This window comes from Vombatus ursinus, unplaced genomic scaffold, assembly GCF_900497805.2.
Source record: "Vombatus ursinus unplaced genomic scaffold, bare-nosed wombat genome assembly UNPS02011014.1, whole genome shotgun sequence".
In the NCBI taxonomy this organism is placed as follows: domain Eukaryota; kingdom Metazoa; phylum Chordata; class Mammalia; order Diprotodontia; family Vombatidae; genus Vombatus; species Vombatus ursinus.
Genome location: NW_020950792.1, coordinates 2820849 through 2847731, shown reverse-complemented (window position 1 = coordinate 2847731; position 26883 = coordinate 2820849). Strand labels below are relative to the sequence as shown.

At 38.0% G+C, this 26883-nt stretch overlaps 1 protein-coding gene across 3 annotated transcripts in view; it reads right to left on the bottom strand.

The window, feature by feature from the left end:
• Positions 1 to 278: 278 nt before the first annotated feature.
• The window catches only part of DCT (dopachrome tautomerase), a 48673-nt gene continuing 22068 nt past the window's right edge, over positions 279 to 26883 (bottom strand). For 2 of the 3 annotated variants that reach the window (XM_027855696.1, XM_027855698.1), the window contains 4 exons: positions 23968 to 24147; positions 18867 to 19002; positions 14791 to 14992; positions 10830 to 11505 (listed from right to left, as the gene is read on the bottom strand). In XM_027855696.1, coding sequence (XP_027711497.1) covers positions 11321 to 11505; positions 14791 to 14992; positions 18867 to 19002; positions 23968 to 24147 — 703 coding nt within the window. In that variant the 3' untranslated portion in view covers positions 10830 to 11320. Of the gene's footprint in view, positions 329 to 10829; positions 11506 to 14790; positions 14993 to 18866; positions 19003 to 23967; positions 24148 to 26883 lie in introns of those variants that run through there. The other variant, XM_027855697.1, reaches the window with a different exon arrangement.

Below are 26883 nucleotides of genomic sequence, written 5' to 3'. Positions count from 1 at the left end.
ATACCTTTTAAAGAAAAACTAGCCTATTTTGAATGGGAATGAGATGTTAGGATAGTGTTTCCATCACATTAATTGTTATTTGTTACTTTTACTAACAGATATACATTTTGCAATTTCTGAGCATTGTAATTGATTGAAAGGATAAAGGAAGAAAAATAAGACAGAAAGAGAGTCTGAGCCTCTCCATGCCTGACAGATTTATTGGGCCTGTACACATGGAGATAGGGGGTTGGTTTCATGGCCTTGGCTAGAATCTGTGAAACATTTATCTCAAATTTCTCAGAGTCGAAGGGCTCATCCTTCCCCATAGATAGTCATTAGTGGCTTCCTAGAAAAACAATGAATAAAAATGTCATTAAGTCTGTTCACAGCTAGAATTTTAGATTTAGTTTTTAACTCTGGATTTCAAGGCAGGAGTCCTTAATTTGGGGTCCAATACACACATTCACATATGCACATATGCATATGTGTGTGCACATACATGTATATGCACACACACATACATATATATTCTAATGATTGTATTTCAACATAATTTATTTTCTTTGTAATCCTATCTATTTTGTTTTATGCATTTAAAAACATTGTTCTGAGAAGGACTCCCTAAGTTTCACTAGACTTACAAAGGGGTTCATAATACAATGCTATAAAACATACTGTAGTTACAGCAAACCCGTCAGTCAATCAATAAACATTTATTAAGCACCTGCTATGTGCTCAGTGCTAGGGATACATAAAGAGACAGAAGATGGTCCCTGCTCTCAAGGAACTCACAATCTAATGGGAAAGACAACATTCAAACAAATACATACAAACAAGCTATAGACAGGATAAACAGGAAATGATCAAGAAAGAAAAGGCACTAGAATTAAGAGGGGTTGGAAAAGGTTTCCTTGAGAAAGGAGAACATCCCAGGCATGGGACAGTCAAATAAAATGCCAGAGCTGAGAAATGAAGTATCTTGTTTATGAACAGCCCAAAGGACAGTGTTACTGGATTAAAGAGTACATAGTGGGGAGTAAGGTATAAGCAAACTGGAAAGGTAGGAGAGGGCATGGTTATGAAGGTCTTTGAATGCCAGACAGTGTTTCGGATTTGGTCCTTTAACAAACAGAGAACCATTTCCATTTTTTGAGTAGGGAATGACATGGATGAACCTGTGCTTTAAGAAAATCACTTTAGTGCCCTAACAGAGGATAGGTTGGAGTGGGGAGAAACTTGGGGCAGGCTGACACAACAGCAGGTTATTTCAATAGTCTGAATGTGAGGTAACCAGGGTTTCAACCAGGGTTTCTTGATCAGTACTTCATATAGAGGAGTGTCTTGCATCTATGAGATGGCCTACCAGGCAACTATCAAGAACTATCATAGACCCTGACATAAAGTCTCCAGAAACCATGAGGTCACCATGGTAGAGAGCAGAAAGCAGAACATAACAGGCCACGGAAAAACTCACTGAGGATAAAGTCGTGGTGGGGGAAGAAACATACCATCTGGTAGCCTCTTATTTTAAGTAATTATTTTTGATAAATAGACACACAAAATGGATGGAGAGCCAGTCTTAGAGTCAAGACCTGGGTTCAAGACCTTCTTCTGATGCATATTAGCCATGCGACCAAAGGCAAATCACATAATCTCCCAATGTCCCCAGTCAACTCTCTGAGCCCATAAGTTACAAATAATTTAAAACTGTTGTTCTGCACAAATATAAAAATTTTCCACAGTAAAAGTTTTCTACAATAATAAAATCATAAGTTATAGTTTGGGACAAAAAATGATAACTTGTTGCTAAGCTCAGTTGTTTCTACTGCAGAAAGAGGAAAGGTGCTATAAAATTTTAGAGCATTAGGGCAAAAAATCTAGTTCCTCTGCTGTGATGGAACCTCCCCTCCCACCAACAAGAGTTAACTTAGACTTTTCAAAACATTTTCAGGACCCTTATAATCTCCTCAAGAGATGGCATTCAAGTTAATATCATGGTCACACTGGTCATCCTGCTGAGAGTTATACGTGTCAGAAGTGCTCTGAGTGGCTTTGTTCCTAAAGACCTTTTAAGCAGTTTATCCTTCAAGTGAGGGGGACATTGAAAAGAAGATTTGAGGACAGACTGTGGCACAAGCCATAACAAAGTACTGGGTGAATCTCTGGAACTGAAACTCCTTATCTCCTAGCATCTGCAGAAACAGCATCAACCTTGGTGAAGAATTCTAGCACCCAACCTATTCCTTAATCCACTGCTGGAGAAACTCTAATCATTCCCTATATGTCAAGCTTCCCTAGCAAGCATTAAAGAGTGAAATCTATCTTTTCTTTTTTTTTTTAAAGTAACAATCACTTATTTTCTCTACCTTCCGCCATCCTGCCCCCAGTTTAAAAAAAGAAAAGAAAAGAAAAAATCAAACCAATGTAACAAATAGTGATAGCCAAGCAAAACAAATTCTTGTTTTGGCTGAATCCAGAAATGTATGTAGGGATGGCAGTCATACCTCTCCACTCCAGCACATCAATGATGGTGGCAGGAGATGGGAGTCACATAGTATAGAGTTGAACTGCCTGACTTCCCTCTTGCAGCTTGGGAAACTGTAGAAAGGAGAAACATTCCAATCTGTTTGGCTTTGTTACTTTGGGGTTTACATTTGGGAAATGTTTGGAATGTAGCATCTATGATGTTCTAGTGTCTGTTTTTCTAGCAAAGGTAAAAAGAGCCAGTTATTTGCTATTCTTTATCTGTAAAAAAAAAAAGATGTTTTCTACTGTTTTATATTATATGTAATATACAATATATGATGATGATGATGATCATGATCATGATCATGATCATATGTTTGCCCATGATCTTGAGGCTTCAGTGAATGAAACAACACTGGATCTGGAAGAAATTGAAGATGCCATTAGATTGGGGATAAGCCAGATACAACATGTTTCTCAGGTACTCCCAGGCTAAAGAGCTTTGACAGAAATATTAGGGGGCAAAGTGCTACTCCATGGTCCTGACTTTTGGCAGAGCAAACCTGTTACATAGTCAAATGATTTTGATTCAGTTCTGCACAAGCTAAGGATTATTGGGAAAAGTGAGCAAAAAATGAAGAACAGCTATGAAATAATGAAAATGCATTTCTTATGTAGAAGCATGTCCCACTGCCATTGGAAGTAGCCCTTGGGAGCTATCATTCACCATTGAAATTATCACAGGGCTAATGGGAATGAAAAGGAACCTGCCAAATGTCCAAAGAGAAATATCCCAAAATTATTATCAAGCCCTGACTCATAACTGGACTCTCTTCATGGGAGGTAGTCCTCATTACCTTACACATCTAGGCATTCCACAAGAGACAATGTAAATCAGCTCCCTTACCGATTCCAGAAAGGGGAAAGAGTGGGCTTTTACCTAGGATTTCCTAGCCCCATTTTTAACTTTCAAAGGAGGGAATTGAGTTCCAAGGGGAAGGAATGGACTGGTAGAAACCGGAAATGAGATTCAGGGGCTACAGAAATAATTGTTTCCTCCCCCCCCCCCAGTCCAATTTGTCTGTGAAACCCCCTTGGAGCTGGCCAGGGTCCTGACCATCTGACAGCTATAGCAAAAGCAAGATGTGTCTAATGATAAAAGACTTCTCTATCCGCAGCCTCTTCTCAGACGGGAAAATCCAGGTCTGAGACAGCCATCTAGCTGCAAGGTGAATTACAGTAATTCAATAAGCAAGAATCTGAAGTAGCTATTGTTTAAGAGCAATACATTTGCATCCATTACAGCAAAAGGCACCTTCAGAAAGACCTTGTAAAGTTCTGTTTTTGTGCAAACTAAGCTAGGAAATAGGGGCTAGGACAGACTTCAGAAGAAGAAAAAAAGAACAAATTTGCTTGCTACTGTGTCGCCAGTAGGGTCCTTTGATTATCTAAAAGAGCTGATATTGCTGTCAAATGACTGGCAGACTGTGAGGCACCAGAGAACCTCCAGACAGTTTATTTTGTCAAGCTGACAGCAAACAACTCCACGTCAAAAGGCAGAATCAAGCAGCTGGGAATATCCCAAGGAAAAATGTTGAAAACACCGAGATTGATGTATCATGATAAGAGGACATCAATGAAGTAAAAAAGCATCAGTGAGAGAAAGTGAGCTGCACAAAAAGAGGGCTGGGGGAAGGATAACGAACATGAGTACTGGACGGTTGCAAGCCTCTCAACAGTATGAGGCTAAAAGCAAATGTGAGAATGGAATAAAAACAGAAGAGTTTTAAACCCAGAGAAAGGACAAAAAGTATAGATATGTCATGACACTAAAGAAAACTAAAAGGTGGCTCATGTAGATAGAAGTAAAGAATAGGTAAACTTGTGAATTATGAGTATTTGTAATTACTTTTTCTTGTCAAGCCTGATCATTTGCCAACGTAAGTAGGCCTAAGGTCTTTGTTTGAGGTGTCAGTATATTAAAGTGTTGGCAGAACATGGTTTCCACATATGAATTTTAATACTTGTGAAATATGAACATTCTTTGGAAATAGAAAAAAAGATTATTTACTAAAGGTCATAATTAAGACAGGATTTGCCATTTGAACAAGCAAGCAATTACCTTTGGAAATAGCCATTTAAACAGGAACACAATGAAATCACTAATTGTTCTTTCTTTCTTTTGACATTAGGTCTTTAACTATGTTGAAATATGTGCTGCTCAAAAGGAGATTGCTAATTTCTCTCCCAGAGCAAAAATAGTCCCATTACTTAGGAATGTCTGCTCACTTCCTTCCTTTTCTTTCTTCTAGGTGCTCATTCTCCTTACCAAAACCAACTACCAGCATACTGATGGGCACCAATCATAGTTGGTGCTCATGTTCTGGAAAGCCCGCTATGGAACAAGAATAACCAGTTAGAAGGTATTATTAATACAATCTCACTCTTTTACACATATACGCAACTGTCAGGGGAAGGCCTAACACCACTATCTTGTTAATTCATTTTCCATTTTGGGATGAAATGAAGCACTTGAACAGTCAACAAAAATGCAAATCACTCTGCCCTAACACAGCAAAGATATGTAACAAGGATATGATATTGCTTAGCTTTTATACATGTCTCTATATGGAAATGCATCTGGTCAGCAGAGAAGGGCAGGGTGACTTGAGTGGTCTCCAGATATTCACCAAATCAGAGGGACCACTGACTACATGTGGGTGAGACCTTTATGCCTTTGGATGACCAAGAAACTGAATCAAGGATGACAGGATCCAATCAGGTTCCAGGGGCAGTTTTATTGCCTTTTAAGGAAAATAAATCCCTGTTGCAGGAAACAGGGGAATCCTGGTCCTGACACACCAATAAAGAAAGTTTAAACCATTAAAGTTCCTGTATTTTCTCCTTCTCTACTGCTTTTTTCCTTTGCCTCATCTCTTCAATAGGTCTGGTCCTTCATATTATGGAAATGCCTTAAGAAATTAAGAGGATGATGTAGTGGAAAGAGTGATGGTTGAAGTCAGTCAACCTGGGTTCAAATTTTGGCTCTGGTATTTATAATTAGTGTGACATTGGACAAGTCACTTAACTCTCTGGGCTTCAGGACCTCATCTGGAAGAAGGATGATTCAAAGCTTTAGGAGACTTGTGGCTGTCCACATACAAATAAAAAAGGCAGGAATGGGTGGGCCAGACAATGACTTGTCATCTTAGCTGTTTTTGTGCTTGTTCAGATTAATTTGCAAGGTAAGTTCCAAAGGAATTGGAGCACATGAGGAAAATAGTGTTGCCTCAGACCCAGAAATCTTTGAGGGTTTTGGAAAGCAGACCCTGAAGAGACCTGAGGGGAATGGAGCTTGGCAATCAGAAGCTGATAGGTGTTAAAAAGAATTCTATAACCCTAAGAGAGAAGTTTTGGATAGAGACCTTAATCCTCCTAGCAAGGGCAAATATTCAAAGATCTGTTCAATGCTTGAAGACTCTAATAAACTGGCTGACTAGTCTGTGCCTCAAAAGAGCTTGAGGGAAGGAACGAGAAGACTCTGGGAGCTAATCAACCTCCCTCTCCTTATGGTAAGAAAAGGCATAAAGGGTTTTTAATGACTAGGTTGTTAAAGGCCTATCTTTTCCACTAAAAGTTCTAAACTTTAGGCTATAGATGCTAAGCAAAAAGAAAGATGGCAGAGCCCATTCCTTTTAGGGAGAAGAGACAGTGCCTCAACCAAAGACTTCAACTGACATCCAGTGAGTGGAAGCAGCAAGATCATCCCAATAGAGAAAGCCAGAGAGCAACTCAGTTTCGATGAGATATGATATCCAACAAGTAGGCCTAGTAGAAAGGAACTTCCAATATGGAGCATGCCCAGTGAAAATAATTCAATAACATCACCAGAAAATGTTGGTGACTCTATAACATCAGAGGCATGAGATCCCCTCCATTCATACACCTTGGCCATTTGAGTACCATATATATATATACATATATGTATATATATGTATATATGTGTGTATATATGTGTATATGTATATATGCATGTGTATATATGTATATGTGTATATGTATATGTATGTATATGTATATATACACACATATATATATACATACACATGCATATGTATGTATGTGTGTATATATATATATTCCCTTCCACATGTGTGTCTCTCCACATATTTGTCCTGGTCACGTATTCCCCCATATATTGCTCTAGTCATATTGTTCCTTCCATGTGCGCCCTTCCACACATGTTCCCTAGGTATATGCACTCTTTGTGGATGAAAATGCCCAAGGTTTATAGGGGAAATGTTTTTATTGTTACTTTTCTTACTGTATTATTTAATTAAATGTCTTAACTTTGAACTGTGTGTACTCTGGCAGGTTAACAAAAGTAAATACATCTGTGGGAGCCCATTAGCAATAGTTTTTAGTGGCTCTATGCTACATATAAATGTAGATGCCTCCAGGTAAAATTGGAAAGTTGGACCAGAAGACCAATAACATCCCTTACACCTATAAATCTATGATTCTCTATTGATTAATATCTGTCTCTTTCTCCAATGGGCTCTGGCACTAAGTTTGTAATGGGCTCTTAATAACTATTTGAACGTGATTCAAATGTCTAATCTTGAAAGCGACTTTTTTCTGAGGCTGCTTAGATTCAAACCCAATTCTGTATCCGGGCTGAAGGTGGTTATATCTAGTTTCAACTCAGTGATCCAATTTTTTTTTCACAAATTTTTCCAAGAACGGCCAACTCCACTATAAAAAATTTATTGAAAAGGAAGTTCCACCAACCTCCAGCTGCAGTGTAATTATATACATAATATTTAACTAAATTATACCCTGTATGCATTTGCCAAGAAAATGTAAAAGATTTTTGCCCTGCAGCTTAAAATGTTCCAAAACCTTTATAGTTTGCTGGTGAAATTTTTCAAATATGGTTTAAAATGGAAATTTGGATACATCCTTTGCTGTGTTATTTTTTTTTGACCAGTCAGAAAATGGTTACATTTTAAACAGCATGGTACGTATTTTATCTGCACTGATTTCTAGATTTTCTGAAAGCATTACTTACTTGGTTTCTGACCCAGACAATTAAAGCCACAAATGCAAACCAGTTTAGTGGACTTTCCCGTATTCTCTGCAAGTTTCCCATTAGCCACAAGAGGGCAGATTGTACCTTAATGTGGAGTAATTTCACTCCTAGCCAGAAGCATTAAACTTTGGTGATGAAATTTTACATTGAACTAATAAATAAAAATGTGTAAAGAAGGGTGACACTTCTATTTGGCTCATATTGATATGCCACAAAACACTTGGGAAACTTTGTGATAGTTTTTATAGGTATTTATATGTAGCCAAACAATCAGAGAATGACCCTGAGGAGGGCTAATTGCAGAGTCTACAAAGAGACCCAGAGGCCATCTTTTCCAAACTGGATCTGAACAAGAATCCACTCAATAATGTTGCCATGCGTGGCTACCTAATGCTCTTTAGTAAGAATGAGCCCTTAATTCCTAGCAGTAGCCTATCCCACTTTTAGATAGTTCCCACTATTAAAAAGTTTCTCCTTATACTGAGCCAAAATCTGCCTCTCTTTAATTTCCACCTATATTGTCCTTTATTCTGTCCTCTGGGGCCAAACAGAATAATTTTGATACCTCTCCCACTCAAAAGTCATTCCAATACTTGAAGCCAAATATCGTATTTCCTTCCTGAGCCTTTTCTTCTCCAGGCAGAATGCCCCCGGTTCCTTTAAGTTATTTTCTTGTGGGATCTTGAGGTCCTTCACAATCCTGCTCACTCTCCACTACATAATCCACCTTCTGCACTAACCAAGATGGTTCACAACCCTAATTCCTACTATGCTAGACATATCTTTCCTTAAGGTCTTTTTCAAGATTTTTGCTTTTTGTTATTACTGATTTCCACATTTATCTGCTTTTTCTTTCTTTTTTTTTTTTTTAAGACAATTGGGGTTAAGTGACTTGCCCAGGGTCACACAGCTAATAAGTGTCAAGTGTTTGGTCTGAGGCAGGATTTTAACTCAGATTGCCCTGACTTCAGGACTGTTGCTCTATCCACTGCACCACCTAGCTGCCCCATTTATCTGCTTTTTCACAGCAAAATAATCCAATTCCTTGAATTTCTTTCTTTCTTTTTTTTAAGGCAGCTAGTCTAGCTAATGATAAAGCAAGTGATGCAGTAGATACAGAGCAGATAAAGAACTCAAGAAGACTTGAGTTCAAATCTGGCCTCAAGTGTTTTACTATCTGAGTGACCCTGGGCGAGTCACATAATCTGTTTACCTCATTTCCTCATCTACAAAATGGCTATAATAATAGCCCCTACCTCTGTTATGAGGATAAAAATTATATAACTGTAAAGTGTTTTGTAACCCTTAAAGCAGTATGTTAATTCTAGCTATTGTTAACTCAATTAGTCCCACCTTTGTTGAAATAATGCACAGGCATAGCAAGAGAATGAGGAGGTCCCTAGATGAAAGGATTCAGTGTTCTGTGCACAGCTTTTTCCCCACATTCAGCCACTAGGGGACAATAGAGATGCATGTGATGATTTGAAAGAATCTAGTGGGGCCAGATTCTAGTGAAAATGATTGAATTTTCCTATTCACACGATATATATACAGGTTGGAAGAGGAAGGGACTTGGAAAAAAAGAAACACAACCAGAGAGTCTGATGTATAGATAAATTTACATGGAGAAAAAGACTCCCTGACCTAGGAACCCAACCACCACCCAGTCTTCATAGAGAATGATCAGAGTCAATTATGTCATTCATTTGGTGGCAGTGTGCGCTGGAGGTGTGCACACAATGTCCCTACGGATGGTACTGCAAGGAAAGAGAGACAAAGCATTATACCTTGAACACTCGGTATGCTCATATGCATCCCTGTTTGAGTCCCTTGGAGATCAGGGGATCATAAATTTAGAGTTGGAATGTACCTCAAGGGCCATCTGGTCTAAAGGTCTCATTTTCCAGATGAGGAAACTGAGATTCTGAGAGATAAAGTGAATGAGATCTAACCCAGCCTCTTGACACTTGAAACCTATGTGATGCAAGGCAAGTCACTCTAATTGCCTCAGTTTGTTCTTCTGTAAAATGGAGAAACAATAGCACCTACTTCCTGGGCCAACTAGGGTACAATGGATAGAGTACCAGGCCTAGAGTCAGGAAGACCTGAGTTCAAATCTGGCCTCAGACACTTACTGGCAGTGCAACCCTGGGCAAGTCACTTAACCTTGTTTGCCTTAGTTCCTCATCTGTAAAATAAGCTGGAGGAGAAATGGCAAATCACTCCAGTATCTTTGTCACGAAAACCCCAAATGGGGTCACAAAGAGTTGGACATGATGGAAAGGACTAAACACTTCCCAGGGATGTTGTGAAGATCAAATGAGATAACACTTGTATAGATGCTAGCTATCTATACAAGTTATGTCAATTCATTGTAGTTTATTCATACTGAGCATGCATTTAAGTGACCTATAACTTTAGTTCCTCAGAGATTGTGGTAGTCAAAGCTTGAGATAATTATAAAGATAATTTTCCAAAAGCAGTTCAGACTTCTCTTTTCCTTTCATTCAGTTCTTTATCCATTCACAGGTTCTGTCCAAGATTTGAGTGCTGATGGCTCAGCTCTATCACAAACATCATCTGCATAATAGTTTCATTGTCTTTAAGGGTTTTTCCTCTGTGGACAGTCTAACTGGACTCTTTTGAGTGAGCTCTCATTAGGAAAGCTTTGTGATGTTCTGGAACTTGCTGCAACCAGCACAGTGTCAGCTACAAACAGAAACATCTCACCCTCTATAGGGAATCCCACTCTGCAGTGAACATCCTCCCTGACAGTGGCAGGGATACCCTTATATTCCGATTTTATGGCTTCCTTGATGTAATAAGCAAAGAGTTGTTGAACAAAGTTATTTCTATTACTTTGCCTTTCAAGAAATACTGTATAATTTTGACAGATGCTTGGGAGTTATTTTGTTAGAAAGGTAGATTATTGGGTGTGGAATTATATTGTAAATACTGTTGTATGTGATTATTTTGTCAGTTAGATTTGGCTCAAATTTTTCTTTGTTACATTGAAGGATTCAAGATTGTAGGGAGTGTGTCAGGAAATTATTCTGATGTAAATAAGCCAAAGATTAAAGTAATTAATTGGAGAAAACCTAACTGCCAGCTTAAATATTATATGTGTGTATATATGTATACATGGTTTTGTGTGTAACTTTGTATGTTTGAGGTTATAATTTCTCTTTCCCTCTTTGTCCCCACACTGAAAAAACAAAATGGCAATTTGAAGATCTAATTTGAAATTTTATTTTAATTTTCACATAAAATTAAATGCAAGTCCTCTGGAGAAGAATCAACTTGAAGAAAGATCTTCCAAGTCATATGTGCTGAACAGAAGTCCATTTATAAGTGGGCACAATCACTAATTTAACTTCTATCTCTAAAATTCTATGGTCTTCAAATTCTAAGTGACTTTCTCCTCTTCATATCTTGATGCTCTCAGGTGATGGTGAAGATTGAGATGTGTGGAGAGTGATTGTCTTGAGATAAAAATCATGAGCTCTACCTTTATTTAGCAACAGAAACTTCCCAAGTATTCTAGCTGTGAGTTTATTCAAAGAAAAAGCTAAGTATTCCCTATGTTTTGGAACATTGCCACACCAAGAAAACCTATGCCAACAATATGCTCAGTGAAAGAAAGAACAATTCAATTAGCTCCCTAGGAAATAATCTTTTCAATACCAAAGTCACAACAGAACCAGTAACCAAGCTAATTCCTTACAATTTGACCAGGCTCTTTCTTCTGAGGCTTAATTGAAAAGCAAGTATTTTTTAGTATTAGGCTTCTTCTGTGTATTTCCTGTTACTGAATCTGGTCTCCATCAGGGGCGTAAATCCTTTCCGCTGTCTTCTGTACTGAAGGAGAACTAGTAGCATAGAAAAGGCTACTAAAGCCACTAGGCCTGCTCCAATAACTGACAGGATTATAGTCGGGCCCTGGGTAGCTTTCACTGAAAATGAAGCTGAAACAGAGAATGAAGGTGTGGGTTAGGTCAAAGACTTTTAGCAGTTCAACACCCCAAGAAAGAAAAGAAACAAACCACTTTTGATACGAATCATTGGTACTCTGTGACATAATATACCAAAGTATTAGATTTCTCTTTCTTTCTTTCTTTCTTTCTTTCTGGAGAGCAAAAAGTCACCTTTAATGTATTTAATGTTTTACATAGTAGATCAGAAGACCAAAAAGATTGAACCCGGTTTTTTTTACATTTAATTTTTACCTTTTTTACTTTATTTTTTTAATTTCTGGAATAAAACAAGCACTTCTGTAACATAGTATAATAAAAAGGATGATTACACATGAAACTGCAAATCAATTATGTACAGCTTACTTAAATAAAATTGACTAGCCTGCAGAATCATAGATCTAGAGTTAGAACTTTAGAGGTCAAACCCAACTCCTTCACTTTACAGTGAAGAAACAGATTCAGAGATCAAATGACTTGCTCAAGATCACACAACAAATTATGATAGCTCATATTTATTGAGGGTTACAAAGTGTTTTATACAACTTATCTCCTTTGATTCTCACAGGTAGGGGGCTATCATTATCCCAATCTTACAGATGAAAAAAACTGAGGTTCTCATTAAATAATGAGTGACTATTAGAGAGGCAAAATGAATTACCTAGGTTATCACACAGCTGGTAAATATCTGAGGAAGAATTAGGGCCCGGAATTAGAACTAGCCATTATGCCGCATTTATTCCAGCATAACTATTGGTCAAAATCTACTTACTTTTCTAGAAGAAGGTAGATAGTAATATTCTATTCTTTCACATAATGTTTATTATGTTAACTCAAAACATTTTTACAAAATCAAACTTTCATCTCTCTCCTGAGTCCCAGTACTGTATCACCAAGGGGCATTTGGACATCTCAGCTTGAACTCCAAAGCAGGATTCATTATCTTTCCCTAAAGCCACAAAAACTCTCTGGGCCTTAATTTCCTCAAATAAGAGTATTGAGCTAGATAACCCCCAAGATCTCTTCCAACACTAGGTCCCAACAACAACCACCTAATTCAGGACCTTTTTGAATGAGACTACTGCATAATAACCTATATTTAGAATTGGAAAGGATCTTAGAGGCCATATGATTGAACTTTTTCACTTTATGGAAAAGGAAACCGATGCCCAGAAAAGTTAAGGCACTTGCCCAAAATCACACAGGTAATAAGAGGCTGAGCTGGGGTTTGAACCTGATTGTTCTAACTCCAGGTTTAGTTTTCTTTCCACTACACCATACTGGCTCTTCAACCCTGAGTTAGTGTCCCTGTCTTTGGCCTTTCCCTACTATAATACCAATATAAATATTTCTATAAATACTGACATATATGTATGTGTTTCCATATGTATATATAGTATTTTAAGATTTACAAAGCACTTTCGAAGATTGGACATGCATAGATACACACACATGTAAATCATCTCATTTCATGATCATAAGATCTTCACAAGAATCCTATGAGATATGTAGTGTATCATACCCATTTTATAAATGAGAAAACTGAGACTCATAGTGGATCAGTGGCTTGTCCAGAATGGCAAATTTAATGTCAATGCTGCAACTTGAACCCAGGTCCCCTGACTCTAAGACCAGTACTTAATAGCGTGCCTTGTTCTATGCCATGCTGATAAATTAATCTTCCTAAAATACTAGCGTAATCTCATCATTCTCCTCAAGAACCCACTGTGACTTCTCATTGTCTACCACATAAACCTCAAACTCTCCTCCCTAGTTCTCTAAACCCTCAATAATTGGACCCCTCTTGATTATCCAACCTTAACTGCCATTAATCTTCGTGATGAATCTTTAATATTAACCTTTCTTCTACTTGTACTTTTATTTGCATTGTTTCTCCAAGTTAAAATGTTCTCTTTCTTCTCTCTTCAACTTTTCCAAATTCTACCTAGTCCCCATGGCCCACCTACTATGTGAAACCTTCCTGAATTAATTGATGACTCCCTTCTTTGAATTCATGTAGCATTATACTATATGGTACATAATCACATATTACTTAATGCTGTTATTTCACATTTTATGAATTTATGTTTTATCTCAGCTCAAACTATAAATTCCTTAATGGCTTATTGGATCCATCACAGCTCAATTCTGTGCCCCACTTTAGATAATCTACAGATGGGCTTACATTAGAATGAAGACTAATATGAGCTGAATACATCTCCCCTATCATGTTATTCTTCAGTCATTTCAGTCATGTCCAAATCTTTATGAACTCATTTGGGGTTTTCTTGGCAAAGATGCTAGAGTGGTTTGTCTTTTCCAACTCATTTTGCAGATGAGGAAACTGGGGCAAATAGGGTTAAGTGACTTGCCCAGGGTCACATAGCTAGTAAGTATTTGAGACAGGATTTGAGCTCAAGTCTTCGTGACTCCAGGCCTGGTGCTTTATCCACTGCTCCATCTACCTGCCCACCACAGCTCCTCTTAGTTTTAACACAGGAGAGAAGATAGACAAAATAAAATATAAAATAGAGTTCCTTTACTATCTCAGGAGACATATGCCATGAGAAAGTGGTGAGGATTTAATGTGAATTTCATAGGCTATAGTAAGCTATAACAAAGGCTAGATAGAGCCAGAAGCAGGAGCTGATGGCTCCTGTTGACACTGAGCCAAAGTAGCAGAAGTGAGGGTATAAATTGACTCTCTGACCTTCTATTAGGTCAAGAATGAGGAAAGAGTAAATGGGTTAGATTAGGGAAAAGCCACCTGCAAATAAATATATCATCTTTAAACATCTACTTAATTATTCTTGACTATTTATATTGTTTTACTTTCCCTTTGCTTCAGTAAGCGGTAGATTGGTTAGAAGCTCTATGAATTTTATCTCTAAGACACTCTAGGGCCATGTCTACATTGTGCCAGCCCATTAACCATTTTCATTTAATTGATTGGTCAATAGAGGCAGCCAGCTTGACTATTTTTCCCCTTTGAAACTGAAAAGCTATACAGTTAATTTAGTCACAATAGTAAAATCAGTTGTATAGATAGACATAGCTTTAGTTAAGCGTAGTCACAATGTATGGTAACACCAGTCATTCACCTACCTCATTCAGGATCTTACAGCTTCATTTCAAAATACTTGCAAATGTAATCAATAGAATAGCCAATAAATCTAAATCTAAATCTAATCTGAATGCCTTATTTATAGTCCTCTGTTCATCTGAGAGATAAGGAAGAAAGCATGTTGCTTCAGACAATGAACCAATTATAATGGTTACCTGGCAAGTTAATAGCATAATCATAGCCAAGTTGGTCTGCAGTTAAGAAGAACTCCTCATTTGTCACAGGAGGGAAGAAAGGGACCATGTTATACATCCGATTGTGACCAATGGGTGCTAGCTCTGGAGGCCAGGCATTGATAGTTGGATTGAAGCGTTTCATCCATTCATCGAAAATGGCATCAGTAAAGGAATGAAGGACCTGCCACAAAGTTGAACGCAATATTCAGTGCTAGCCTTTTCCAAACCCATCTCCAAGCTTTGTTATATGAAATTAATCAATCTAGCAATCAATAAGCATTCATTGAGTACTTACTACATTCCAGGCACTGTGCTAAGTGTTGAGGATGCAAAGTGTTTTCCTTCTCATGAGCAAGAAAACATATACATAAATAAATATACATAAGAGAAAGTTGGAGTGGGATTCTTCCTTTAAAAAATTCTCATAGAACATTTAAAATTAGCATACCAGTAGTGCTAACATTGAAGGACATGCAAAATATTCTTTAACATGACTTCTCCACTTTTTCTTACCTGAAACGTGCTGAAACAGTTCACTTTTATGACACAAATTCAAAATCTTTTTTAACCCTTTGGCCAAGGAAAGCCCAAGAAGGGCTATCACACCCAGGGTGGTAGAACTGTCGATCGTAGAATTATGGATTTAAAGCTAAAGGTCATCTAATTAACCCCTCAGTTTGTAGATGAGGACAAGGGAGGTTAAATAGTTTCCCAATGTCACCCAAAGGGCAAGTAGCAGATCCAGGGTTCAAATCCAGGTCTTCTGACTTCACATCCTATACTCTTTTCACTACATCACATGACCTTGCAATCTGTGATAGCAGGAAAGCAGCAACTATGGCCAATGACTCTAATGAAGGCACCCATTTCTGAGGCCATTTGCTGGCAGCATAACAAAGCTGATAGAGCATTGGTCTTGGGGCTGCTGTCCTGGCTGGCCCATTATGTAGAAGTTACAGAATGATCCATTTTGTAATATCAGGCAGCTGGGTGGCACGGTGGAGAGAATATAGGACTTAAAATCTTGAAAACCTGAATTCAAATCATGCCCCAGACACTTAATAGCTGTGTGACCCTGGGCAAGTCAATTAACCTCTGACTGTCTCAGTTTCCTCATATGCAAAATGGGGATAATATAGCACCTACCTCCAAGGGTTGTTGTGAGAATAAAATGAGATAATATTTGTAAAGAAACTTTTCAAATCTTAAAGTGCCATATAAATTATTATTTATTTATATATTATTATAATATAATATATTGTTAAAATTTATTATTAGTGGAAGGAGGTAGAGTAAGTGACCTGAGTGAAACTTCTTAGTAGATAAGCATTTATTAGGTTGCCACTATGTTTCAGGCACTGTGCTAAGCACTGGAGATACAAAGAAAGGCAAAAATCAGTTCCTGCTCTCAAGGAGTTTACAGGCTAATAGCAGAGATGACCTGCAAACAATTATCAACAAACAAGATGTATTCGGGATAAACTGGAGATAATCTCAGAAGGAAGGCACTGAGATTAAGTAGGATTGGGATCTTCTTGCAGAAGATGGGACTTTACTTGAGACCTAAAGGAAACCAGGGAGGCTAGAAGGTGGAGTTAAGAAAGGAGAGAGTTCCAGGCATGGAATCCAGTTAGCAAAAATGCCCAGACTTGACAGATGGAGTGTGTTGTTCGAGGAACACCAAGGAAACTAATGTCCCTGAATCACAGAGTATATAGAGGGGAGTAATGTATAAGAAGTCTGGAAAGAGAGGAAGGAGCCAAGCTGTGAAGCGTTTTCAAGGCCAAACAGGATTTTATTTTTGATTCTGGCAGCTACTAGAGTTTATTAAAGGGGGGCAGGGGATAGGGGAGGCATGGTCAGGTCTGTGCTTTAGGAAGATCAGTTAGGAAGCTGAGTAGAATACGTGCTGTGTGATCTAGTATCCTGGGTACTTTTTCCCTTCGTATTTGTATTTATATTTCCCTACATTGCATGTTTTCCTGAGGAAGTCTTTTATGTTGAGCAGTGCTGCCAAATACTTGAAGTCTGAAGCACAGAGAACAGCAAAGATTCAGAAATGATGTTGCTGGGTCAGAAAGTCAAGGACAACTACATTTTTAATACCATCTTATTTGCTATTCAGTATCAGAGTAGGGATTTGAATCCAAAACTTCTGACTTCAAATACAGCAGCTCTGATCATTCCATATTTTAAAATTATAGAAGTAAATTTTCTACCTAGATAAACCTGCCTTCTAGAAAGAGCATTGGGTGAGAATTTTGCCATATAACTATTATGAAGTTATTCCTATTATGCACATTAGTCCTAACACAGGGATTACCTAATTGACTATCATTCTGACGTCTTTCACATATCTCCCCTGTCACTCAGTGCTGTCTCAAAGTAATCTTTTCTCTAAAGTCACCTTATAAGGCAGTAGTACCCTGGACTAAAGTTTGTGTAGCCCAAACTCCTTCTGATTTTTCTAGTTGATTCTTCCCGCACCCCATTATAATACTTGGTTACCAAGCAGATAGCAATTTTGAATTTGGGGGAGCCTCCACATATGGCAAGTCCCAATTGTTTTTTGACTGAGGGAATAGGCTTACAAAGAATTACAAGTTGACATAAGTGTGGCCACATAGAGGTTAATTGTAAACGATGTCTGAGTACACTATCAATCCTCTACACAATCTCCAATCCTTTGTACAAGCATCCCATAGTATCTAAAGTGAGTGGCTCACTAATTGCTGAAGAGAAAGCTACAGCTGGGGGCAAATTGAAAGAAATTAAAGCAAGAGTTTGGCTGATATTTACTAACAATTGGTGTCTCTAACAAAGCTGATGAATAGAAGGTAGATTAAATTGCCACAGCCACTAGATAATAAAGTTTACATAAATATAATGGTTAGTAGCTCAATCTCTCCCCTCCACAAAGGGAGCATTTCTGAGTGTAGTGGAGTTTTCCAAGCATTGTGCAGAGTCTTCAGGGTTTTCAACAAGAAGGCGTTTGTTGGGACGTTGGTAGTCTCCTTAACCAATTGTTAAATCCCCTTCTCTCTCTCTCTCTCTCTCTCTCTCTCTCTCTCTCTCTCTCACCCACCCACCCACCCACACACACACACACACACACAAAACACAACACACAAAAATTCTTTAATTTCAATTTTATCATGGGTTCTTAGTGAGGAAATCCCTTCTACCAATGTAGTTTGGCAACAGTTCTTCCACCTATAGCCGTAGGAAATCTCCTAGGACACTAAGAGGTTAAGTGACTTGCTAGGGTCACAGAGAGGGTATGGGTCAAAGGACTTGAACCTAGAGCTTTTTTGACTCTGAGTCTGACTCTACTACATCATTATGCAGTCTTTCAACACAGATACTATGACTGGTGACATACTGAAGGGGCAAATGGGCCAGTTGTTGCTACAATGTGTCTGGATGTATCTGTGCAAGAAAATAGTCTTACAATAGGGGTAGCCTAAGAAAAGATCAGGGATGAAATTTTTTTTCATTATTGCTTTGAAACCATCTACCAAAGATGTACAGCCATGAAGACCGATAGTCTGAAGATAATTTATGGTGAGATAAGTAACTATCTATAAAGCAGAGATAGAGTCGAGGTTCACTGCTGAAACATTGATTTTTATGTTATTTAATGCTTCTCAACAGACTTTGTATTGATTAGCTATTGACTGAGGATCATTGGAATAACATGGTTATGAGACCTTCAGCCAACTTACTACTTTGTCTCAGGACATTGTCCCACTGAGCACATTTTCAAAACCAAACAAATCTCTAAGTAAGGATGAACTTTTTTGCAACCTAAAATTTACGGTGTAACTATCAAGATGCTCTCTACTGAGGCAAGGACACTGAGATACTTATTTAGAGCAGCTTCTGCTGTGGAACGATGTTAACACTTGTACACATTACATGAACCAAAAAGTTGCTCTTAGATTAAATAGTACTTACCTGCCAAATCTTGATATAATTTTTTTTAATTCTCAAGGAAAAGAAAAACTTGCCTTCGAGGCATCTTTATCTCCTATCAGTCTTTAAAAAGGACATACCACAAAAATGGGGTCATTTGCAGCAGAATGGGGCAAAGCACTAGTGCCATTCAGGAAAGCATGAACCAAGTTATGAAGGCTTGTTGCTGTTGAATCAAAGGTTCCATCTGCTTTATCAAATCCTTCCAGGGCATTCCTGCATAAGAGAAATATGAAATATGATATCCATTTTGTTGTTATTGTTCAGTTGTTTCAGTTGTGTCTGACTCTTCATGACCCTATTTGGGATTTTCTTGGCAAAGATACTGGAGTGGTGGGGCAGCTAGGTGGCGCAGTGGATAGAGCACCAGCCCTGAAGTCAGGAGGACCTGAGTTCAAATCCAGCCTCAGACCAAACACTAGACACTTACTAGCTGTGTGACCCTGGGCAAGTCACTTAACCCCAATTGCCTAAAAAAAAAAAAATACTGGAGTGGTTTGCCATTACCTTCTCCAGATCATTTTACACATGAAGAAATTGAGGCAAACAGGGTTAAGTGACTTGCCCAGAGTCATGTAGCTAGTAAGTGTCTGAGGCCAGATTTGAACTCAGGAAGATGAGTCTGAGCCTGAGTCCAGACCCAGCATTCTATTCAAAACCACTAATTGTCCCATGATATCCATAGATATTTTCAAAAGATCTTTTTTGTACTCTCCAATAGTGATATTCTACTAAATTGGAGACTAAAGGAGTCATATGTAATGAGCATATTTAATAGGCTTGACATTAGCCCCCATTTTTAAAAAGTGAATTCCTTGGTGTGAGGAGAGGGTTATAGATGAGAAAAGTGAAGCTCAAAGACATCTTCCCACCTCGCCAAATTGTCCTCTTTCTCCCAACTTCTATAACCACTATCCTCCCAGTCACCTAGATCTAAAATTTGAGAGTCATCTTTCCTTCCTGGTCACTGCTCAATTCTGCACCTGCTCAATTGAACAGAAATCCTAGTATGAGAACCTATTTTCAGCATTGAAAAAACCAACCCAACCCAGCACATTTGCTGTCATACACTGGTATCCACAAAATGCTCTTTTAAAAAATCAGAAAAGGGGGGTGGCTAGGTGACACAGTGGATAGAGCACCAGTCCTGATGTCAGGAGGACCTGAGTTCAAATCCAGCCTCAGACCAAACACTTGACACTTACTAGCTGTGTGACCCTGGGCAAGTCACTTAACCCTAATTGCCTTAAAAATAATCAGAAAAGGAACTGCAGTGCAGTGAATTCTTGGTGTACAAATTCTCTATAGAGAATTTATGGAAGGGTACAGTTGACAATTATACAAGATAAGAAGGCATGGTTGAGTTATTATCTCTGCCACTGGAGAAAGTAGTTACACCAATGAGATCACAGATCCCTTCAAGTATGGAAGCACTGTAACCAAAACCTTATATATATATATATATATTTTAAAAACCTACTTCCCTATTCTGAGGGTTTGAATAGAGGTAATCAAGGCAAGCAGTTGACTAGGATGAAACACAGGACCAGAGCGTTAGAGCTGGAGGGGATCTTAGAAACCACTGAGTCCAACCCAAATAGCTGTGTGACCCTGGGCAAGTCACTTAACCCCAATTGCCTAAAAAAAAAATACTGGAGTGGTTTGCCATTTTACAAATTAAGAAACTGAGGCTGAGAGTTTAAAATGATTTGTCCAGGATCACACAGCTGAGGTAGGATCTAAATTCAGATCTTTTTGTCTCCAAATACAGTACTATATTACCTACCTAGTAAGACTAAGGGGAAAAGTTGGCAAGTCACAATAAGGGGCACTTTTTTAATATTACCTTTAATATTCCACATATGCCTAATTCCAGGAAATTTTGCTATTAGCAACACGTATCTATTTTATGGTGATTCAAAGTCCATATGTTGCAGTACAGACTAAGTGTCTCCAAAGGAAGGTCACAGAGTGCACACAATTTCCCAATTTTCAAGTGTTGCTTCTGAGCCTGCCCCTCTACCAAAACTGTTCCTTCCAAAATCTTCATGTTCTCTTGACTGCCAAATCCATGACCTTTTCTCCGTCTTCATTCTCTTTCACCCTTCTGTAATATTGAATACTGTTTATTATTCTCTTTCCTACTTTGAATTCAGTGACACTGTACTCTGTTAGCTTTCCTCCTATGGGTATGAATGCTCCCTAATTTTCTTAGATAATTCATCCTATCTTTCACCACCACCACCACCACCTCTACCAAGTGTAAGAGTCCCCTAAGACTCAGTCTTCAACCCTCTCTTCTTCTTCCTACACTTTCCTTTGGGACTCCATCCAGTCCCATGGCAAGGGAGGCTATTGCAAGGTTAGTTTTACTGGAACAGCTGCCAAACCCCCATTTTGTCATCAAGCACCACTTTGTCATCCAAGTGGCCTCAAGTTCCTTTTCACAGGTAGGTTCCATTTCCTTAGGGCTTAGCTCAAGAGTTTTCCTAAAAAGAAATGTCTTCTGACTTCCCTATATTCTTACTTCTCCAACTTCTCCTTATATTGGTTCCCTGATTTCTCCTTATCTTGGTCACATTTTTTCCTGGTTATCAACACATACTGAATCCTTGACACATAGCTAGTTTTTCAGAATTTTTCCATCCTCTGAGCCTATGGATTAAAAATAATAATAATAACACCTCCGTACCAAATAAACTGAGACTGACAGAGAGCTGTGACCTGCTAGTTATCTCCACTTCAGTCTAGTGTCAGGGCTTAGAATAGCTCTAGGCAGTAAACAGGACCCAGTAAAAGGACTACTAACAAAAGCTTTCTCCTATCACTAGCTGCCCCTCTTCCTTCAAATTTACCTAGAGGTCTTGGCCTGATTCTCTCCTTGGAAAAATATATTGAAATTGTCTTCCATGTCTGTTTTATACATGAATGCCCTATAAGGATTTGATAAAGGAGATGGAACCTAGGGGAGGAGTGGGAGAGAGTAATCCACGCCTGTGGACTAAGTAAGAAAGCTCCTTCTATCCATGTACCTCAACTCTTCCGCAACTTCTAGGCTTTGAGAGTTCCTTGGATGCTGCAAGATTAAGCGATATATCCAAGGCTAATACGTATGAGGGGCAAGATTGAAACCCATTTCTAACTTACTTACCCAGGACCAGATCTCTATCACTAACCCAGGACCAGATCTCTATCTCTATCTCTAACACTACCATAATGCTTGTTTTTGTCATAACCCACCTTTATAACATACTAACATCTTTCATATATACCCACTTCTCTCATGTGATACTTCAACCACTCCAATGCAGGTCCTCATCATCTCACACCTGGACCACTTTGGTAGCCTTCTTGTTGACCTTCTGCCTTATCCCTCTCCACTCCAGTCTATTCTCTACTCAGCTATTAAAATTATATTCCTTAAGCATAGGTCTAATTGTGTCAGTCCATCAATAAACTCTTATAGCTCCCTATCTACCTCCAGAATCAAATATCAAATCCTCCATTTGGCTTTCAATGCCCTTCACATCTTGACTCCTTTGTATCTTTCCAGTCTTCCTACATCTTACTCCCCTCCATATACTCTGGAATTCAGTGGAACTTGTCTCCTCACTATTCCTAGCACAAGATATTCTCCTCACTCCAGGCATTTTTGCTGACTGTCCCCCATGCCTGGAATTCTCTCGCTCCTCAAATCTACCTTCTGGCTTCCCTGGCTTCCTTCAAGTCTCAACTAAAGTTCTATCTTCTGCAAGAAGTTTTTCTCAGACTTCCTTAATCTTAGTCCCTTCCTTCTGAGACTAGTTCCAATTTATCCTTTATACATCTTGTTTGTATAAAATTGTTTGCCTGTTGTCTTCTCCATTATACTGAGAGCAACTCAAAACAGAACAGGGATGGGTTTGGGGGGAAAATTGGGGAAAGGGTTGCTTTTAGTTTTGCTTTTTGTTTTTTGCTTTTCTTTGTATCCCAAATGCTTAGCACAGTGCCTAAAACATAACTAGTCACTTAATAAATGTTCATTGACTGACTTACTGACTATATTCTGTATTCCCCCTTTAAATTATAAATTCTACATCACTAACACCTGGCCCAGAATCTTGAACATAGTGAACACTTGATAAAGAAGTGTGATGTTGACTGCTTAGATGAAAATGCTTTAACTTGGACCTTGACCTATTCTTATATCTTTAACTAATTGACATCTCATTCTTTAGTCTCACTCCTGACATTGGCCTTGTTCCTACTCTTTGGCCTTTCCCCATTGTAAGCTCAGGCTCTTAGCCTCAGCTCTACCCCTACCAAATACCTTCACTTTCAAACCTTAAAATGTTAGTTTATACTCTCCTCTGGACCAGAGTACCTACTTACAAGGAAGTAGAGAAATCAATATGCTACTAAACTATAAGCTTTATGAGAGCAAGGACTCTATCTTATGAAAACTTTGTATCTTCTCACCTAGATCAGTGGTGCTTAATAAATGTTTGCTGAATGAACAAATGATGAAAAGGGATGCCCTCAAACTCCATCTACAATCCACAGTTCTAGCCACCTTTCTGTTTTGCCTTCCTTTTAATAATCACATACATCATTCTAATAATTCATCAGACTTTCTGTCATTGTGGAAAAAATCAATGCATCTCTGAATATTACATGACTAGTGACATTGTTATATTATAGCTTGAATGGAATTTATGCTAAAAGACTCATTTGACTGATCAAACTCCAACAACATGGACATAAGACAGGTAAAACATTTTGGTCATTTACACATAAAATAGCATGGTCTCTGGACTAATTCCCAAAGTTTATAAATCTTGTCCTTTATGGGGGTACCCTGACCCTTAATACCTTACCGATAAATGAATAGAAGAAAAAAGAGCATGATAAAATTACTTCAGACAGTCTGTCCAGATAGTAGTTAAAACTCTAATACCAAGGAGAGAACATCAGTGTACTTCTAAATGACGGCTTTATATAACTGATTAAAGGTTTCCATTATTCCCTCTTCTCACCCAGCCCTGCCGCTCATCATGTTAAACACCCTCATGCACTCCAACACTAGATTTCTTTCTAACCTTTGTTTAGCTTTAATCCCTTAACTGCTATTCCCAACAACCAGGAGAATGAAAATCTCCAGATGGTATAAAACACCATTCGAGCAAAGGTGAGAGCACAAACCTAAAACTGAAGCTAGAATTCTGGAAGAAAGGAGGATTGTCAAACTTCTCAAGAGAAAGGCAGGCCTGGACATCTTCTATGGTGGGCAACTGCTCTTTAGTTCTTCCTAATTGATTCCTTCTCAGCAGACCTTCATTTGTCCCATTACACAGGGTGACCCGGCGGTTGTAGTCATCCAAGCTGTGATTTTTTAAAAAATAGATTAGAAGCCATAGAAATGTTAAGTTATAGAAAAGACCATGAATTGGGGCTGGGCAGGGGGTAAGGGGGAGACCACTTATGAGCTTTTCTCACAATAAAAGTTTATTACCTGTGATCTTGATGCCTACACAGAGGAAACATCTTCATCTATGGCAAAAGTACCCCTTCTCCCAAAAAATAAGTATTTGGGGATTCAGGAATGACCTTTTGAGGCAGTTAGAAAATAATTGTTGCTAGTAAAACAGTACTTAAGGGTTTGCAAAGTGCCTTGCTTCATTTGACCTTCACAGCAACAAAACAGGTATTTTATAAATGGGAAAACGGAGACTTGCCCATGGTCTTACAGTTAGTATTTCTCAGAGGCTTGATGTGAACACAAGCATCTCCTGAGTCTCAATCCAAGGCATTATCACCACACCACATAGCTTCTCAGATGGGCTAAAATGTAAATGTGGAGTTCAAGTATTTTAAAATCATAGAATCACAAAATGTCAGAGTTGGAAAAGAACCTTGAAAGTCAACTAGTGTCCAACCTATAAATAAAAGTAGGAATCCCTCCTGCAGTATATTTGTTGCTATACATACCTAGAGGATTAGGAACTAACCTTCCAATTTTTTGTATGTATAACTTTTATTTTTCAATTAACCAGAATTTATTTCCCTTCCCTCTCACCTCCACATTCCTACCTTCCCCCTCCCCCGCCAAAAAGAAAAAAGAAAAAAAACCCTTATATAACAAATCTGGAAAGTCCAGCAAAACAAAATCCCATTTTGGCTGTGTCCAAAAACATATGTCTCGTTCTACATCTTGAGTCCATCATCCCTCTGTCAAGAGATGAAGAGCATAGTGCATCATTGGTCCTCTGGAATCATAGCTGATCATTGCACTAATCAGAGTTCTATAGTCTGTCAAAGGTGTTTGTCTTTAAGATGTTGTTATTGTATAAACTGGGCTCCTGATTCTGCTCATTTTCCTTTTCCTCCATTCATACAAATATTACCAGGTTTGTCTGAAACCATCTCTTTTATCATTTCTTACACTTTAGTAATACTCCATTATATTCAGATAACAATTTGTTCAGTTATTCTCCAATTGATAGGCATCCCCATCAGTTTTCCAGGTTTTTGCTACCTCAAAAAAAGAGGTATATAAATATCTTTTTTTAATATGTGGGTCTTTTCCACTTGCTTTGATCTCCTTGGGGTATAGCCCTAGTAGTGGTATTACTAGGTCAACGAGTGTGTACCACATACATACCACAAACATAGATGTATTTAGACAGTTTGAAATTGCTTTCCAGGATGCTATACTGATTCACAATTACTATTAATACTGCATTAATGTGCCTATTCTTCCACAGCCCCCCACAACATTTGTCGTTTTCTTTTTTATCATCTTTGCCAATCTAATGGTTATGATGTGGAGCTTTAATTTATCTTTACTTATTAACTATGTGGAATATTTTTCATATGGCTGTTGATAGTTTGGATTTCTTCCTTTGAAAACTGCTTTTCATATCTTTTGACCATTTATTGTTTAGAAAATCACTCTTGGCCTCATAAATTTTAATCTATTCTTTATATTTAGGAAATAAGACCTTGATCAGAGAAACTTGCTTCAAAGATATTTTTCTCCAGTTAACTATTTCCTTTCTTATTTTAGCTTCATTAATTTTGTATGTGCAAAAAAAACCAAACAAACCCTTTTTTTGTTAATTTTATGTAACTAGTTTTGTACTGGCTAAGAAATAGAGGGTTGGATCAGTGAAATAAATTAGGTATGCAAAACACAGTAGTAAACGACCATAGTAATCTAATGTTTAGATCCAAGATTTTGGGACAAGAAATCGCTATTTGACAAAAATTGCTGGGAAAACTAGAAAGAAATTTGGCAAAAACATCTCACACTATATACCAAGATAAGGTCAAAATGAATACATGATTTAGACATGATTTAGGATGATATCATAAACCAATTAAGAGAGCTTGGAATATTTTACCTATGGGATATATGGATAAGGGAAGAATTTATGAACAAGTAAGAGATAGAGAGTATTATGGGTTGTAAAATGGGTAATTTGACTACATCAAATTTAAAAGGTTTTGCACAAACAAAACCAATGTGGCCAAGACTAAAAGGGAAGCAGGAAACTTGGTGGAAAGTTTTACAGCAAGTTTCTCAGCAATACAATGATTCAAAACAATTCCAAAGGACTTATGATAAAAAATGTTACTCACCTCCCAAGAAAGAATTGATGGAGTCTGAATGCAGATTGAAGTATACTTTTTTAAACCTTCTTTATTAATCTTGATTTTTGGTCTGTTTCCTTTTGCAACATGGCTAATATGGAAATGTTTTGCATGACTGCACATGTATAATCTATATCAAACTGCTTGTCTTCTCCAGAAGGGGGGAGGGATAGGAGGGAAGGAGGGAGTTTAAAACTCAATTTTAAAAACCGGATGCTAAAATTTTTTGTTTATTTGTTTTGTAATTGGAAAAAATTAAATAAAAATAAAAAATTAATTGCAAAAAAGTTATGGAACCAAAACTATTCATTTTACCTTCTATGCTCCTCTCTATTCCTTGTTTGACCATAAACTCTTTCCCTACCCAAAGGTCTGACAGAAAATTTCTTCCTTGCTCTTCTAATTTATGATGTGATCTCTTATATCTAAGTCATGCATCTATCTGAAGCTTCTCTTGATATATGG